Below are 16,104 nucleotides of genomic sequence, written 5' to 3' on the forward strand. Positions count from 1 at the left end.
GTTCAATCACTGACCAGACAGGTCTGAAACATCCAGATCACTCCTGAACATTTCAAGGTTGAAAAGTTAACCTGAATGATGTGACCAGCATACCCATGCAGTACTATAATGTCACCACTAGAAGGAAGTATTGGCAAACATTTGTTGGGGTATTTTTTTGTCTATGCTGAGAAATCTGTCCAGGAGCAAGAGGTTACTGTTTGTTAATGTCAATGTTTGACATTGTGTGTATCATAGGTTTTTTTCCTTTTTACAGATTTCCTCTGACAAATTTTGCCAATAATGTTGACATACAGTAGATATCCAACTCTTACGTGAGGCTTTAGTGTTTTGTGATTTTCATATTTCATAGCCAGAATGTTATTTAATATATTTGGTTGAAAACTGAGATGCAGTTGCTTTCTCTAAATTATTTTACTTTGGACCATTGCTAATGCATGGTAAATAGGCTTCAAACCTATGGTGTTTATTGTGCTTGTTTCAAGAATGTGGGCTACTTTGTAAAGTGTGCATATGTGTGTGTGTGTGTGTGTGTGTGTGTATTTGATGTGTGTTTTGTGGCACTGTCCACAGTGGCGGAGACGGCCCTGGCTGACGTGGCCCTAGACATCATGTGTCTGCTAATGAAGGACCAGTGGAGCTGGCTGTGCACCGACAACATCCGGAAGACTATCCGGCTGCTATTTGGAACCCTCATTGACAGGTACTGTACTGATGCATGGACCATAGAAATATAATTATTACTCTACTCCATTCTATTTCTATGGCATGGACAGCCGTAGAGCACATGTCCTCCAAAACTAGTTGACATCTGTCACAACTTACCAGTCAGGTAGTGACCAACCATATCTAGTACTGTATATCAGAACATCTGGAAATCAGGAACCTGCCATTTCAAAATGGACCTTTTCAGAAGATTGACTGTGTGACTTACTGTGCACCCAAACTCTTATTATAATTAAGCATTTAGCAAAAGGCTTATGTGGATACAGTATTGTTCCAGTATTATTTTGTCAAACAAGTAATGTGTTTTGAATATCTCAAGGAGTTTATAAAAAGGGCCAACGTGGTTGTTGTTGTGGTTTCTGCTGAATAACTGGAAACTGTTCCTCTAATGTGCAAGAGTACAATCTCTGAGCTCGTAAAGAATTTGCACCTCAGCGATGTTGTGTACTGGGACCAGAGCATGTGTGCGAAGTTGTGCGGTCAGAAGTCCCGCTCATCGCTCACTGAACGATGCTTGTGCTCCACTCCGGCGCCTCACGTCCTTTACAACGGCCCCGCTAAAAAAAAGCTGCTCCAGATTCGCTTCATTCATTAAAATCACAGTTTAACCAATTTTGTGATTACCTGGACCTATCATTTAGATTTGAAGTATTGAAACCAAACCATATGATTTGAATGAAACGTATTTTAATAAACAAGAAAAGGTGACAGTAAAAAACACTCATCATTTCAAATAGGCTACATGTCATATTAAACAGCATATAAACACTCTAAATAGGTCAGGAGCCAGACAGGGAGCCTAAGAAGCATCGTTCAGAAGGAACGAAAATGAATTATTAAAACTTTATTATTATTATTTCAAGGTTATAGCCTCCAAATAAATAAATGGTGAAGCATTTGTGAGTGAGAAATGCTAGGCTGGCATGAACATTAAGCACTCAGCATTTAAACAATTCTTTGTATTCAATTATTATAGTCTATAAATTGTGCATAAAGGCTATGACTTACTTACAAGTAAATAAAATGAAGCATGTCTTAGGCCTATTCACTTTTAGAAACATGAATTTGGCCAGAGTCTGTGGCTGATGCGATGGTGCCGGGAGAGCTTGCCTTCTTACCTTCTCCGCGCTTGCAGAGCCACTAGGGATGCTAAACACCCTTTGGGCCACTTGCCAGGCTGGGCAGGGATGCAGAGTAAAAAAATAATAATATATATATTTCCGGTACCCACAAGGATAGCAATATATACACACACACACATACACACATACACACATATATATATATGCCGAAAGGTTTTTAGGCAAAATAACCCAATCAAAACAGAAAGCTCCTTGAAAAAGGGTATATGTCAGGCCTATTGGGCCAGAATCAATGATATCCTATTCTATAGATAAAATAACCAAAATCAACCAAACTTTTACGAGATCAGATTTTTTTGATTATAAATACTTTGCTATAATGACACTTTGCTAGCTACCCACCTCATTCCTTTCCGTTAGCAAGTGCACATAGTAAGTACACCATCATGCTTTCGAGATGCATGTCTTTTCAGATTCCATAATGGTTCTTTAGTTGTGGACACCACATCACCGCACTCCCTCTCTTGCTCTTGGTCCTCCTGATCTTTGGAAGTCACCTTGATTTTGCACCGGAGTGTTTCATAAGTTTCTTTATGAAAATATTTAGTGAACTCCATGACAGTAGCTAAAGCAAGGGGCTGTAGCAGCACACAAGTAGACTACAGATGCATGCTGGGCTGGGCATGTCCTGAGCTCGTGAAGTGAGCGAAATTGGAGTGGGAGAGAAGTCCGCTGCTCCAACTTTTGGGGAACTCGCTCCACGCTCCAGTCAAATTGGTCACGCTCCTCTCCTCGCACATATGGGACAGGTATGTTGGCTCTTCGGAGGGTAATCGTTATTTTGGCGGTCAAGTAGCCTGTCACTTTGCATGCCTCTGTGTGTCACGGTCATTTTTTTGAAAGGGTAATCTCAAGCAAAGGGAGATTTTTCTCTAAATTCTCCAATGACCTCTCGCCTCTCCCCACTTTCCGAGTCCGACATGCTCTCACTCAGGGCTAGACGCACAGACACACACACATTTCCGGTACCCACAAGGATAGCAATATACACACACACGCACGTTATAAACGTGTCTGTCATGGTCCCTTCAAATGGCTTCACAATAATACCATCTGTCAGGAGCTCGTATTTTAAAGGAATGTTTTTCCTTTTGCTCCGAGACAGATGTTTTCTTCACATTTCACAGAGTCCCGTTATTTATTTCACGTTGCAAGTTTACAGTGATTTGGAAGATATACAGTGGGGCAAAAAAGTATTTAGTCAGCCACCAATTGTGCAAGTTCTCCCACTTAAAAAGATGAGGGAGGCCTATAATTTTCATCATAGGTACACTTCAACTATGACAGACAAAATGAGAGAAGAACATCCAGAAAATCACATTGTAGGATTTTTAATGAATTTATTTTCAAATTTTGGTGGAAAATAAGTATTTGGTCAATAACAAAAGTTTATCTCAATACTTTGTTATATACCCTTTGGCAATGACAGAGGTCAAATGTTTTCTGTAAGTCTTCACAAGGTTTTCACACACTGTTGCTGGTATTTTGGCCCATTCCTCCATGCAGATCTCCTCTAGAGCAGTGATGTTTTGGGGCTGTTACTGGGCAACACAGACTTTCATCTCCCTCCAAAGATTTTCTATGAATTTCTCGATCTGGTGCTCCACGCAATATCAAAATGATCACAAGATCGGTGAGCAAAAATCCCAGAACCACACGGGGGGACCTAGTGAATGACCTGCAGAGAGCTGGGACCAAAGTAACAAAGCCTACCATCAATAACATACTACGCCGCCAGTGACTCAAATCCTGCAGTGTCAGACGTGTCCCCCTGCTTAAGCCAGTACATGTCCAGGCCCGTCTGAAGTTTGCTAGAGAGCATTTGGATGATCCAGAAGAAGATTGGGAGAATGTCATATGGTCAGATGAAACCAAAATAGAACTTTTTGGTAAACTCAACTCGTCGTGTTTGGAGGACAAAGAATGCTGAGTTGCATCCAAAGAACACCATACCTACTGTGAAGCATGGGGGTGGAAACATCATGCTTTGGGGCTGTTTTTCTGCAAAGGGACCAGGACGACTGATCCGTGTAAAGGAAAGAATGAATGGGGCCATGCATCGTGAGATTTTGAGTGAAAACCTCCTTCCATCAGCAAGGGCATTGAAGATGAAACGTGGCTGGGTCTTTCAGCATGACAATGATCCCAAACACACCGCCCGGGCAACGGAGGAGTGGCTTCGTAAGAAGCATTTCAAGGTGCTAGAGTGGCCTAGCCAGTCTCCAGATCTCAACCCCATAGAAAATCTTTGGAGGGAGTTGAAAGTCTGTGTTGCCCTGCAACAGCCCCAAAACATCACTGCTCTAGAGGAGATCTGCATGGAGTAATGGGCCAAAATACCAGCAACAGTGTGTGAAAACCTTGTGAAGACTTACAGAAAACATTTGACCTCTGTCATTGCCAACAAAGGGTATATAACAAAGTATTGAGATAACAAAAGTTTATTGACCAAATACTTATGTTCCACCATAATTTGCAAATAAATTCATTAAAAATCCTACAATGTGATTTTCTGGATTTTTTTTTCTGATTTTGTCTGTCATAGTTGAAAGTGTACCTATGATGAAAATTACAGGCCTCATCTTTTTAAGTGGGAGAACTTGCACAATTGGTGGCTGACTAAATACTTTTTTGCCCCACTGTATTAATCACTTTGAAAATCAATTATTTCCTCAACCTGCTGTTCTATACCTTTCCACAGTGCCTCTGTGGAAAGTTATGTGTTATGCAATTAGTTGCTTCTGTTTCCATTTCTTTGTGGGAAAACTGCTTTTGAAGCAGTAGGTTCTTGTCTGCTATGATCAGTAGGCCTACCAAGTTATCCTGAAGCTTGATAGACCCTAATGATAGTATCTTGATAATGCATTTCATCTTAATTGACAACATGTATTTCTGGAGTCCTTGTGTATTAGAAGCAGTTTGGAGAACTCTGCCTGTATTCACAAAGCGTCTCAGAGTAGCAGAGCTGATCTAGGATCAGGTCCCCCCCCATCCATATAATCATATTCATTCTGTGGCGGCAGAGCGTTGGACTAGTAACCGGAAGGTTGCAAGTTCAAACCCCCGAGCTGACAAGGTATAAATCTGTCGTTCTGCCCCTGAACAGGCAGTTAACCCACTGTTCCTAGGCCTTCATTGAAAATAAGAATTGGTTCTTAACTGACTTGCCTAGTTAAATAAAGGTAAAATATTCATTCTGATCAAAAAGGCTAAACTGATCCTATATCAGCACTAACACTCCTACTCTGAGATTAAGCATACTGGATGGTGTATAAACGCTTGACCTAGTTCCATTCAAAATAAATATTGGTGATGCTGTGATAATGCTTAGGCTAACTTGTTTTCCTAATGAGATTTTCTCCTCTGACTCTTGCCGCTCTGACGACTTTTACGAGGGTTTCCGTTTCGACAGGAGCATCGGAAAGTATCGTATCACAGGGGCCCCTGGGCCTTGATGTGTGAGCTGAGCCTCAGCCAGACTGGGATGTGATTGGCCATGTGCAAGACCAATCCTGTTTATGAAGTCGACGCTTCCTAGTCTTCATTCTAATTCTATGAGGAAAAACTGTTTCTCTTTAAGATTAATAGAAGGATTTTGATTAATGTAATGAATGTTGCTTTTTCGAGAAGGTAGTTTTGAGGTTGACATTTTGAGTTTAGGCTCATTAAACTTATTTTCTTGAATGGAAAGAGAGGTACTTCTGGTGTCGTCAAGGTACCTCTGGTTGGCTTCCCTTCTCTGAGAATGCCGTCAGCAACAACTTCACAGAGGTTCGGTCATAGACGGGTATAGCTGACCCTGTAGCAGTAAACTCAACATGCATACAACGTTCCTGGGTTTGTTTGATCTAAGTCACCTAACCCTCCCTAAAGACAGAGGGCCCTGTATTAGTGGCCCCTGTGTTGTTGGTCCAAGCTATTTAAAGCATCAGTTTGTCAGCAGAGACTGTTCTCACTGGCGACTAGTCCTCTCATCTTTTTACATGTTGCTCAGCTATGCTAGCTATACCCTAACAGACAGGCCTAAGAGCCTCTGGAGATAGCAGTAGAGGAAAACACGTTTCAATTATTTCACTCTTTAAATTCTCTAACAAAGGAAAGGTTAGCTAGGCTAAACAGTTACTAGGCATATAGCTTTGGCTACTGTTGACTGTACTGTCTATCTGTTCAGGTTTTCTAGACACTACCAAATTTGATTAAAGGTTCGCAGTACTTCTCAGTGCAGTGCATCGATGACTTCAGAGTTTTTGAGTTGTTTACTTGCAGTTACAAAATTGAAACGCCAAGAAACCAGCGCTAAAACCTATTTAATATGACATAAGCTTTTAGTAAAAAGCAAAGGAGATGCAGGCTATGGAAACCCGGTCCATGACTGTCACCGGCACCGCTTGCATGTCTGCTCTGCTTTAATCAAGAACCGCGAGTGGATGGAGCCCGGCCTCCAACACACAACGTCTGTGTGATGAATTTGGCTGGAGACATGCTCTCGTAAATGGGGTCCAAGGCATTGGTTAGGGAGATGCATAATTTTATAGACTGGAAACTGGGACAATCTAAGATGAAAATATTCACCCTTAGACAGAAGTCTGGAAAATCCACTCGAGGCCAGATTTGTGTCTTTTTGTCTGTACATGAAGCAAGCACAATCTTCAGAGGAACGGCATCGAAGGAATGACTGACAATCTTATAGCATTGAACAATATGCCTCATATACTGTCCGGTACATTTGGTAGGAGTGTGTTGCTAGCAACACCAAGGTCATGGGTTAAGTTCCTGCAGGGATCACATACACACATACTCAATTTATGCACTGTTTTATAACTCTCTTTGGATAAAATAATCTTCTAAGAGACATATATATACTGTGGCCTCACAGGGTACAGCAGCAAAATGATCTTTAGGCTTTGTGAATAACAACAATTTCATATACACAGATATGAACTTCACACAAACAGTCCTTTCACTCTGTCTGGTTTCTGAACAGTGGGTAACGTCGTAAGTGTTAAATATGCCACATTTCCCCATAAGGTGGTCCCACAGGGTGATGATATGCTTGTTTTGTTATGTGCAGTATCCTTCAGCCATCAGTGTACTTAAGGGACCATCTTAAGCCAAGGGAATCTGAGATCTGTTTTGCACGACATGGCTCTCAAATGTGTCCAGATGCATTTCCAAAGTGAGAAGAGGTGTTGAGAAAGAGGTGTCTGTGTCCTTCTCCACTGTTTTGTATCACATCGTCTGTACCGTTTTCTCATTCTTTCATTTTCACCCTTTAGCCCCTGTCTTATTATCAGTTCAATAGAATGATAGTTTCCTATTTTTTGTCATTTTGGATCCCACTTCTGACACCTGCAGTTTTAGTTTGAGACAGGGGCATGCCTATATAGTACTGGACTGTTGTTCTAGCATCCAATGTCAGTCTTACTGGCATGACATAACGGTGGTACGTGAAGTGATGATTGAAACCTCCCAGTAGTCAAGTTGAATGAAGTAGCTTAACTTCGGTGCAACCTTTTGCCTCAACAGTTGATAACATATTCCAGTGTGGAACATTTTGCTCCCCAAGTCCAGAAAATACTTAATATTTGGGTAATGAATCGACAGCAAGCCAAGTATGACTCTTGACAGAATAGACAAAGTACAGGTGTTCCCTGCTGGAGTGGCACCCGAAATACCCTACGACTTCATCACCACACTGCCTTCTTTCTCAGGATGTTGAATGGAACACTTGTTCATGGTGGAGGTGAGGTGGCAAACAACTCTACTGTACGTTTTACATCTTTAACCCAGTTGAGGACCAGTCTGACCACAGCGTGTACAGCCCGGCTCTCCAGCTCTGCTGTCATGTGTGGAGCAGATCTGTGCGGTGACATGTTTTGCCATGTCAAATGGGTAATGTCAAATGCACTGTAGTGTACAGATCAAATCAAATTTATTTATATAGCCCTTCGTACATCAGCTGATATCTCAAAGTGCTGTACAGAAACCCAGCCTAAAACCCCAATCAGCAAGCAATGCAGGTGTAGAAGCACCTACAGCAGGGCTTCCCGCCAACTCCACAGCTGACATCCATTTTCGGAGGGGGAAAGATGGAATGATGGGTCCTGCCAGTATACTGGTGGACAGGCCCAAAATGTTACAGATGTGTATTACTGTTACCCAATAGTTTGCTTGAATTATTTTTATTTAGCACCTAAAAAAACACCAGCTGTTTCAAGGCAATGTTTTTCTGTTGGTGTCCTGTTCTGGATTCCGCCTTGTCCCCGTATTGACTTTTTATTTCTCCCAACTTACATTTTTCATTAGCTGTCTTTTTGGGGAGGTGTCAAAGCTGATTTTAATTATTTTTTTTTTATCCAGAGTTAAGTGTGAGGCCTTGTTGTTCTTTAATGGTGAATGCTTTTCATTGACAGCCAGGGCGAGTTCAGCTGTTCAGCCTAAATAATTGGCCCCAAAATAAGCATCCTTCAGAGGTGGTGGTTTCTAACAGTGGTGCTGGTTAGTTTCATTGCACAGAGGATCTTCCTCTGCTTCATACTCTGAGTTAGGAGTCGTTCACCCAGCAGTGAAGGAGGGGTGGAGGAAGACCCCATTGCAGGCGCCCAACTTTTGTTTGAGTCCACTACACTGGTGGTCAGGCCATTGGTTTCCAGCAGATTTGGCAGAGCAGGAATGGAAAAGAGCCCTGTTATGTAACCTTATCACTCGTTGTTCCGTTGAGGAGGTGTGACATCCCCAATAGTCTGTTCTGACACGGCACCCTCTTCAACAGTGTGATCATGCTGTCCGAGACAAAGACAATGAGCAATATCAGTGTTGAACTTGCACCCAATGGAAAGTCCATTGACGGAGGGAAGGTTCCTCGTGACCATGTTGAAATCAGGTTTGGACCAGGCTGCATTGGTTCCATCGTTACCCACCACTAGTTAACAGCTTGGCTGGCGGAAAGTGTCCGGACTCCCTGTATGGGTTCTACGAAAGTTAGCCACTGTCCCAAACCGCTAAGTCCAGGGGACCTATATTGTTTGTTTCCTGAAAAGTGCACAACCAGCAACACGATCTGAGGCTGGGTAAAATTAGCCCTGATAAGCGATCAACACAAGTCAGCGATAGTCTAATGCCTCTGTTCACACTTCAGCTATCCTTTTTATTCCACCTGAGCTGCATGGGGACGACGTGCTCTGTGACGACAAACCAAAGGCATAGTTCTGCAGTGACTCGGGCTCATAAAGTTGTTGGGTAATTTTAGTTCAAACGGATCAATGCTCCTTTGACCAAAAATGGTAGTCTTCAGCTAAAGCAATGCAGCCCAGTGTCAACAACATGAATAGTTGCAGGCACAATCTTTTATGCATATACTAGACTGACTGGCCATCTGTTTTCTTTATTACTGATTCCTGGCCAAGCATTCAATCGATATTCTCTTAAACTAAGTAATTGAAACTAATTAATTCAAAAGTGAAAGTTATTTTGATTGGGCTCTGATTGTAATTGCCTTCACTGGTATTTCTTTGTATTGAATCATTTATTATGTGTAGCATCTGAGTTCTAAAGTCAAATTAGACTGTAGGCTAGTTAGTACGAGCAAGGTACAACCATGTGTTAGTTAAAGCTCAGTTAGAGAGCCATGTGTATTGAAATGTTGGATTACCCTAGTAGGTTATACCAGTGTTTCCCAAAGTTGGTCTGTGGTATTGTAGATGCAGCATACTGCAGTTATACTGGACTCTTAACTGCAGTTATACTGACACGTACTGCAGTGATTCTACACTCTGACTGCAATCCACTCTGACAGCAATCTTTTTTCGTAAGGATGGGATCTTGGCGAGTACAGCTCCTCTCCATCACCCTCTCTCGGTTCGTGCTTATCTTGGGCTGGCGGTCGCTCATGGCTCCTGGTATTCTTCTCGTCGTGTGCCGCTCTGACCACAAGGAAATTCTGCTGGGTGATTTTCTTTTCAGGATGACATGTCACCTGCTGCCGTAAATTGCTCTGTCCTGGCAAGCAAGTGAAGGGTTTGCGAATGACAACGATGAATTGAAACAAGCTATTGGCAAAGTAACTCATCCGACAGGCATGCAAATACTGTTTCTGACTTCTATGAGCTGTGTTGCCTGTGTTAGGTGTCAAGCCAGTACCCAAATCCTATTGGAATGTTAGGTGTATAACATTTTCCTTATACTTACTTTGGTTTCCACGGTATTGCAGTATCCAATCTTTCTCAACTCTATCCCATTTCCTGTAATTGAGTATCTTTTAGATAGTCTGTAATGAGAGAATTATTCTGGTGGTTTTCATGGTAGCTTAAATGCCGTAGTCCTCCAGACCACAATCGTTGGTATAGACTTACATTGTTACCAGAAATTGGTTCAAGGAAGTCTGCCTTATGTGCAAGTGAATCAAAGGGGGATATGATCTTCAGTCTGAGAGACTATTAGCAGGAAAAGGGCACTTTGAGATGGATTTTGGAGAGACACAGCCCCTAACTGTCCCTGGCGCGATGCACTAGACTGTGAAATCAGCCTTTCTGAAAACCTGCCCCAGCCACACAAGGTCGGTAACGTTAGATGTCAGTGTGTTGACCAGCCGATGAAATGCGGTGCCATGACACTCCCAATAAAAACAGCCCCTGACACACACAAGACACACACAGATGCACACACGCAGAGATATGTCTTACTATATTTGTGAGGACCAACAATTGATCCCCATTCAAAATCCTATTTACCTAACACAAATTCTGAACCTAACCACAAACCCCTAATTATAACCATAACCAAACCCCAAAATTGTATTTGTATAAGGGAGGACAGCAAAATTTCCTCACTTCTCTGAATTTGAGTTGGTTTACTTTTCTTGTGTGGTCTTCTGGTACTCACAAGTATAGTAAAACGTGCACACACACATACACCGACTAGCACGGATGGGGTAGATGGTGGATATAGACGGTGATCTGATGCCAGACCATACCTGGTTAGGCTAGGCCAGCCTGCGCCTCAGTGGAAACAGACGCATCACATGCCTGTGGAGGCCAGAGGAGAACTAGGTAATACTTTACTATACTGTGCTGCTCCTGCTACTGCTGGCCTTTCTGGCTCACGATCCGCCTGGAGTCTGAAGGCTGCCTGGAGGCCTCAGTCTGCCAGACACCTTTTGGATGCTAATTGGCTCAACAGAGGTTTCAACGGAAGATGTTAGCACAAGACCTGGGTTTAAAAAAATAGTACTTGAAATCTTTCCAATACTTAAGCTGTGCTTGATTGAGCTCGCCTGGTGGAATGGGACCACTGAAATAGTTCTAAGAGTACAAACCCCACCCATCTGGCACATTCCAGGCAGGCTCAAGCAAACACAAGTATTTAAAATATTTCAAATACTTTTTGAACCCAGGTCTGGTAAGCACTAGTTCTCTGATGCAGTGCTCTCCTCACTTACCCAGGCATGCCAGAATGATTAGGACACCAGACACCATACAAGGTTTTCAGAATAAAGACCACAGTGGAGATGGATCTATTTGAAATGAAATGCACCCCAGATGATCACACTCCTCCATTCTTCACCAGGAAGTCGGCTGTATAGAGTGGGGCTTTTACTAACACTTCATTACAACATTGGCCAATTTGGCCGACTGCTTATTTTGTCCCATCCAAATGACTTCCCACTCTTGGAGGTGGTTACGGTAAGCACAGCTCAAGACTGCCACGTGGTTATTTTTTACCAAGCACTTTATGCTGTAATATCAACACTGGAAGTGTATTGAATGCATTCCATGAACAATCACAGAGGAGACTGCCATTATAATGAATTTAAGAAACTTAAAGAACTCTCTGGCAACAAGATAGCTCGAGCTATTAAAATGCCATAGTTATCAAGTTATAGTTAACCCTTGATAGTCTATGGTTCTGTAATGAAAATATTTCGCAAAAGGCTTCTGAATCTTTGTTAACATGTTGTTCTACCATCCTTTTTCTTATTCATTTAGTATTTTTACCTCTTGACCATTTGTGTGCAAAGAACGAATGAAATGCTCTCCATGTCTCTACTACAGATTCGGATTGAAAGCAATTTGTTAAGCTTGCCTAATCGGCCAACGTAGAAGCACAACATAGTGTGTTCTGTTGAGGTCAATAGGGATTATTTGAGGTGTTCACCAAGCTATCAGTCTCCCTCTGATCACACTGTGCTGGCAGGCCTATGTGCAACCACAGGTGTTCACAGGACTTCACACACAATATCCACCCCTGGTTTTTAACAGTCTCATGAGTCTCCCTCCAAGGCATTGTCAGATCCAGAGGAGAATTTTTAACATTGCCCCCTAAGCCCCTTTTAGTGTGAGCTGCAGTGAGCCAAGTAGTGCGTGTCTATAGTATGCCTGCAGTGCTAAAGCTCTTCATAATGATGCCCCAGCACTGCCACTGAATAGCCCCCACTCTGCTGTGTCATTATTTGTCAGCCCCCCAACCTCTCTTCCTTATGAGGTTCTGCTGGGCCTGTAATTAACATGAGTCATACAGCGGCAGACTTCCCGTAAGTCCTTTCCAATTTATGGACAGTCAAGATGTTGGGTCATAAGAAAAAAATATGTGCTCTTCCCTGTGAGCTCTCAAGTGAAGAGGACACAGCTTTTTTATGGGGGGGGGGTGCAACATCCTGACTGTTTATAAGTTGAAAATTATTCCCCTGTCCCCCACACCCCTCATCACACAGAACTATCAGCCTTAACCCCCCCCTCTTCTGGACATATAGACAGTTGAGTTTCCTCTAGCAGACATCCAACAGGACTCGTCAGACAGAGACAGACCCTCGATGATGCGCCTTATTGCTCAGGCCATCTGCCCAATGTTCTCCTCTTTCGGAGATGTAAACTCTGGCTTGGCTTTGATTTAAGCCAGAGATCTCTCCTCTCGTACTTTACACAAACTTCTGATGTAGCACTTGGCCTTGAGGGCTGAGACTAATTGAGACCCAGAGTACACAATTTCTTGGCTTCACATCGATGTGCAGAGATGTTATCAGGGTCGAGATGCAGCCGCAGCGCCTCTGACTGAAGTAGAGGTGCTTTTACCAGTGTTGAGGAAGAAAGGCGTCACGCAGATGAGATGACATACGTCTGTCGGAAGACATTTCTGTTCCCTTTTATCCCAACTCAAGCTCCTAAGTTGTTTCTTTTTGCTTATGGTTAAAGTTCCAAATAGAAGTTTTGTGGATGTTTCATTAGCGCTCTGATACATGCAGAATGGCATTGTTTCAGGTGATCGGCAGTTAGCGGTGGCCTAGCCATACCATTTTCTATTGTCTTTGGACTGAGGAGTAGCATGCATATTGTTGTTGTACGATATGGTGGTCCCTTTGGTCAGAAGTAATCCCCAGCTGTCCCCCTCTCCAGCCAGTGTTGTTGGTCTGTAGCTAAAGGCCATGTTCGTTCATTATAAAGCTAGTTTTTGCAGCACAGCCCATCTGGAGCCACTTTGGGGATGTAGCCGGCGGATAAAGACTGCGCTCTCGTATTACCAGCCGTACTGTAAATACTTGTTTGTTTGTTTGTCTTTCACTCTTTATTACGTCCGTGTGGTTGTGCTGTTTCGTTTTTTACAAACAAATGAGTCCTCCATTAAAGGGATACTTCGGGATTTTGGAACTTCCCCAGAGTCCGATGAACTCGTGGATACTATTTTTATGTCTGTGTCCAGTACAAACTAACGTTAGCACAATGATTGGAAGTCTAAGGGTATCTACATGCTAGCAGATACCCATGGACTTCCAGTCATTGAGCTAAAGCTAGTTAACAACTTCCTTCAAACTGCACGCAGACACATGAAAATGGCATCGCACGAGTTCCTCTGACTCTGGGGAAGTAGATAAAGGGCCTTGTTGCCAAAATCTTGAAGTATCCCTTTAAGACCCTTGGAATCTTTCCCTGGACCTTGTATTAGGTGTTTGAGGAGTAAAATGCTCTTGTTGTGTATGACATAGGCTTTACTATTGTTGATGCTAATGATAACTGTGAGCTAAAGCAGACACGTTGCACTGAAGAGGAACACTTTGTCTCAGTCCAGTGTGCCTCTGAGTTTGTGGAACAGTCTGTTAACATGTAATGAGTTGTTTAAAGGCTGGCTACAGACCTCCATTCCCAGTTTGATTATTCTGCTAGCTAAATAGATTGATGGAATTCAGCTCTTTGGCTGCCTTGGCATCTTGCTCTGTTTGGCAACAGCATTGTGGGAATTCAACTAGCAGTTGGATGGACGGATGGACGATGGCCTTTTTTTGTTTAATTACCCAGTGCACACACAGTACACCTCATTCACTAACACCTGCACCCTGGACATGCTTAAAATCCATCATTCTGACTTTTGTTCGATGTTTTGATTCTGGTAATTAACTCAATGCAATTTTGAGTCTTGAGTGAAGTGGAAATGCATAATATTTTTCTTAGGTCATCTAGCCGATTTTTTTTTTATTTATTTTTTTTACTTTTTTTATTTCCATTTTTTTTTAAGCGTTGTCGTAATTTAAACTGAAGTGTGATGCAGGATTTGAATGGGTTTTTTAATCCAGCGGCTATTTCTAAATTAGTATGCAATGTCTGCTAGTTCAGCTGTGCTGGAGTCCTACGTTAGAGAAAGTAGTAATTTTATTTTCCCCATTTGTTTGAGCTCTATAAAAACACTCATGTCTTCCTCTACATTATTGTTTGAAAAAGTGTTTTTACTATTGGCTGCCGAGTCCCAAGTCCTTGTGCTATTTTCACCCAAGACTTTAGAATAACAACTACAGTTTATGTGATTGGCACCGGATGGTTTTACACAGATCACATGGAATGAGTGTTAGTCTGAACCCAGACAGGCCTCGCGTTTTAAACTGGTTTGACAGGCTCGCATCCCACTGCCATGGCAGAATATCCCTAACAATAAAGCACAGGTTCTTCGTTCTCAAGTGCTATAGGGCCTTCTTCATGATGGACTTCTCAATCCTAAAGTCCTCATTTTGATAATCGTCTACGTCACGTGTCAAACTCATTCCACGGAGGGCTCAGTGTCTGCAGGTTTTCGCTCCTCCCTTGTACTCGATCGATGAATTAAGGTCACCAATTAGTATAGAAATTCTCTCACCTGGTTGTCCATGTCTTAATTGAAAGGAAAAACCAAAAAACACAGACACTAGGCCCTCCACGGAATGAGTTTGACACCCCTGGTCTACATTAAAAAAAAAGCCAAGGAGATGCTTTTCCATTCATTTTTTTTCATTAACCCTGTGTGTGTCAAGGTATTAAATGAAGGTGAGAGAGTGGTCCATTACTTCTATCATCTCACTTCGAATAGCTAGCGAGTTCCAACATGGGCTCCAGTGAGGAGAAATGACAATCAACTAGCAGAGCCAATATGCTCCAAATCTGCTGATATTAAAGGGTCGGTCTCTGTCTGTCACAGACGATGAATTAACTGCCTTTCTCACTCCCCTTTCCATCGCCCACCCGAAACAACACCACGTCGTGGGCTGTGTCAATTTTTCCCAGAGAATTTCACATGTCAATTAGGCACTTCAAAATAAACATAGTTGTCACGTTGATGTTTTTGCAGTGTCCGAAGAAATCAAGGCACCTATTAGAATTTGAAACAGGATTGTTTAAACATGGCTGGCTATGGGAGAGCTTTAGTAACCCCTTTTTTTCCATTCTTCCTGAGGTGGAGAAATGTATTCTCTGCTAATGCTGCGTGTCCCTGTCAAAGCCGCCGCCAGTCAAAATGAACTGCACTTCATAAACGGCCCGACGGGTCAGCAGTGGAATAAAATGTACTACTGTTGATTCCGAACAACTTGCTTTTTTTAGTTCCATCTCCTTACATTAGCTGTGGTCCAACGTCAGCCCTTAAATGGTTTGTCTGGACCAGTGCAGCTTTTGTCTTCTTGTTATCCCAGAGAGGCCTGCATTCCATCCACCGACGCTGATGTTGAGTGGCTGGTTAGCTATTGCACTTTGTGTTGCATCATTTTCATCAATGATACTGTAATAAGTATTGTATTACATATTTAGAAAGTATGTGGTGGTGGGATATTGGGTGCCGTTCATCGATATAGCAAGATGCACGATCTTTTCCAGAGACAACATCGCCCACTGTGTAGACTTACTTATTCGGTTGGTTTCCCTGCTTGGTTACTCATGGCAGGAGACCTTCACCAGGTGCACCGAGTCAGGGCGAGGTTATTTCAACGTTAACATGACTTACTCTGATG

General features: G+C 42.5%; 1 protein-coding gene across 1 annotated transcript in view; it reads left to right on the forward strand.

The window, feature by feature from the left end:
* snx19b (sorting nexin 19b) overlaps positions 1 to 16,104 on the forward strand; it is a 34,140-nt gene that overhangs the window by 9,126 nt on the left and 8,910 nt on the right. The window contains exon 9 of the mRNA XM_064974639.1: positions 574 to 703. Coding sequence (XP_064830711.1) covers positions 574 to 703 — 130 coding nt within the window. The remainder of the gene's footprint in view (positions 1 to 573; positions 704 to 16,104) is intronic.

The sequence above is a fragment of the Oncorhynchus masou genome, chromosome 9, assembly GCF_036934945.1.
Source record: "Oncorhynchus masou masou isolate Uvic2021 chromosome 9, UVic_Omas_1.1, whole genome shotgun sequence".
Lineage (NCBI taxonomy): Eukaryota > Metazoa > Chordata > Actinopteri > Salmoniformes > Salmonidae > Oncorhynchus > Oncorhynchus masou.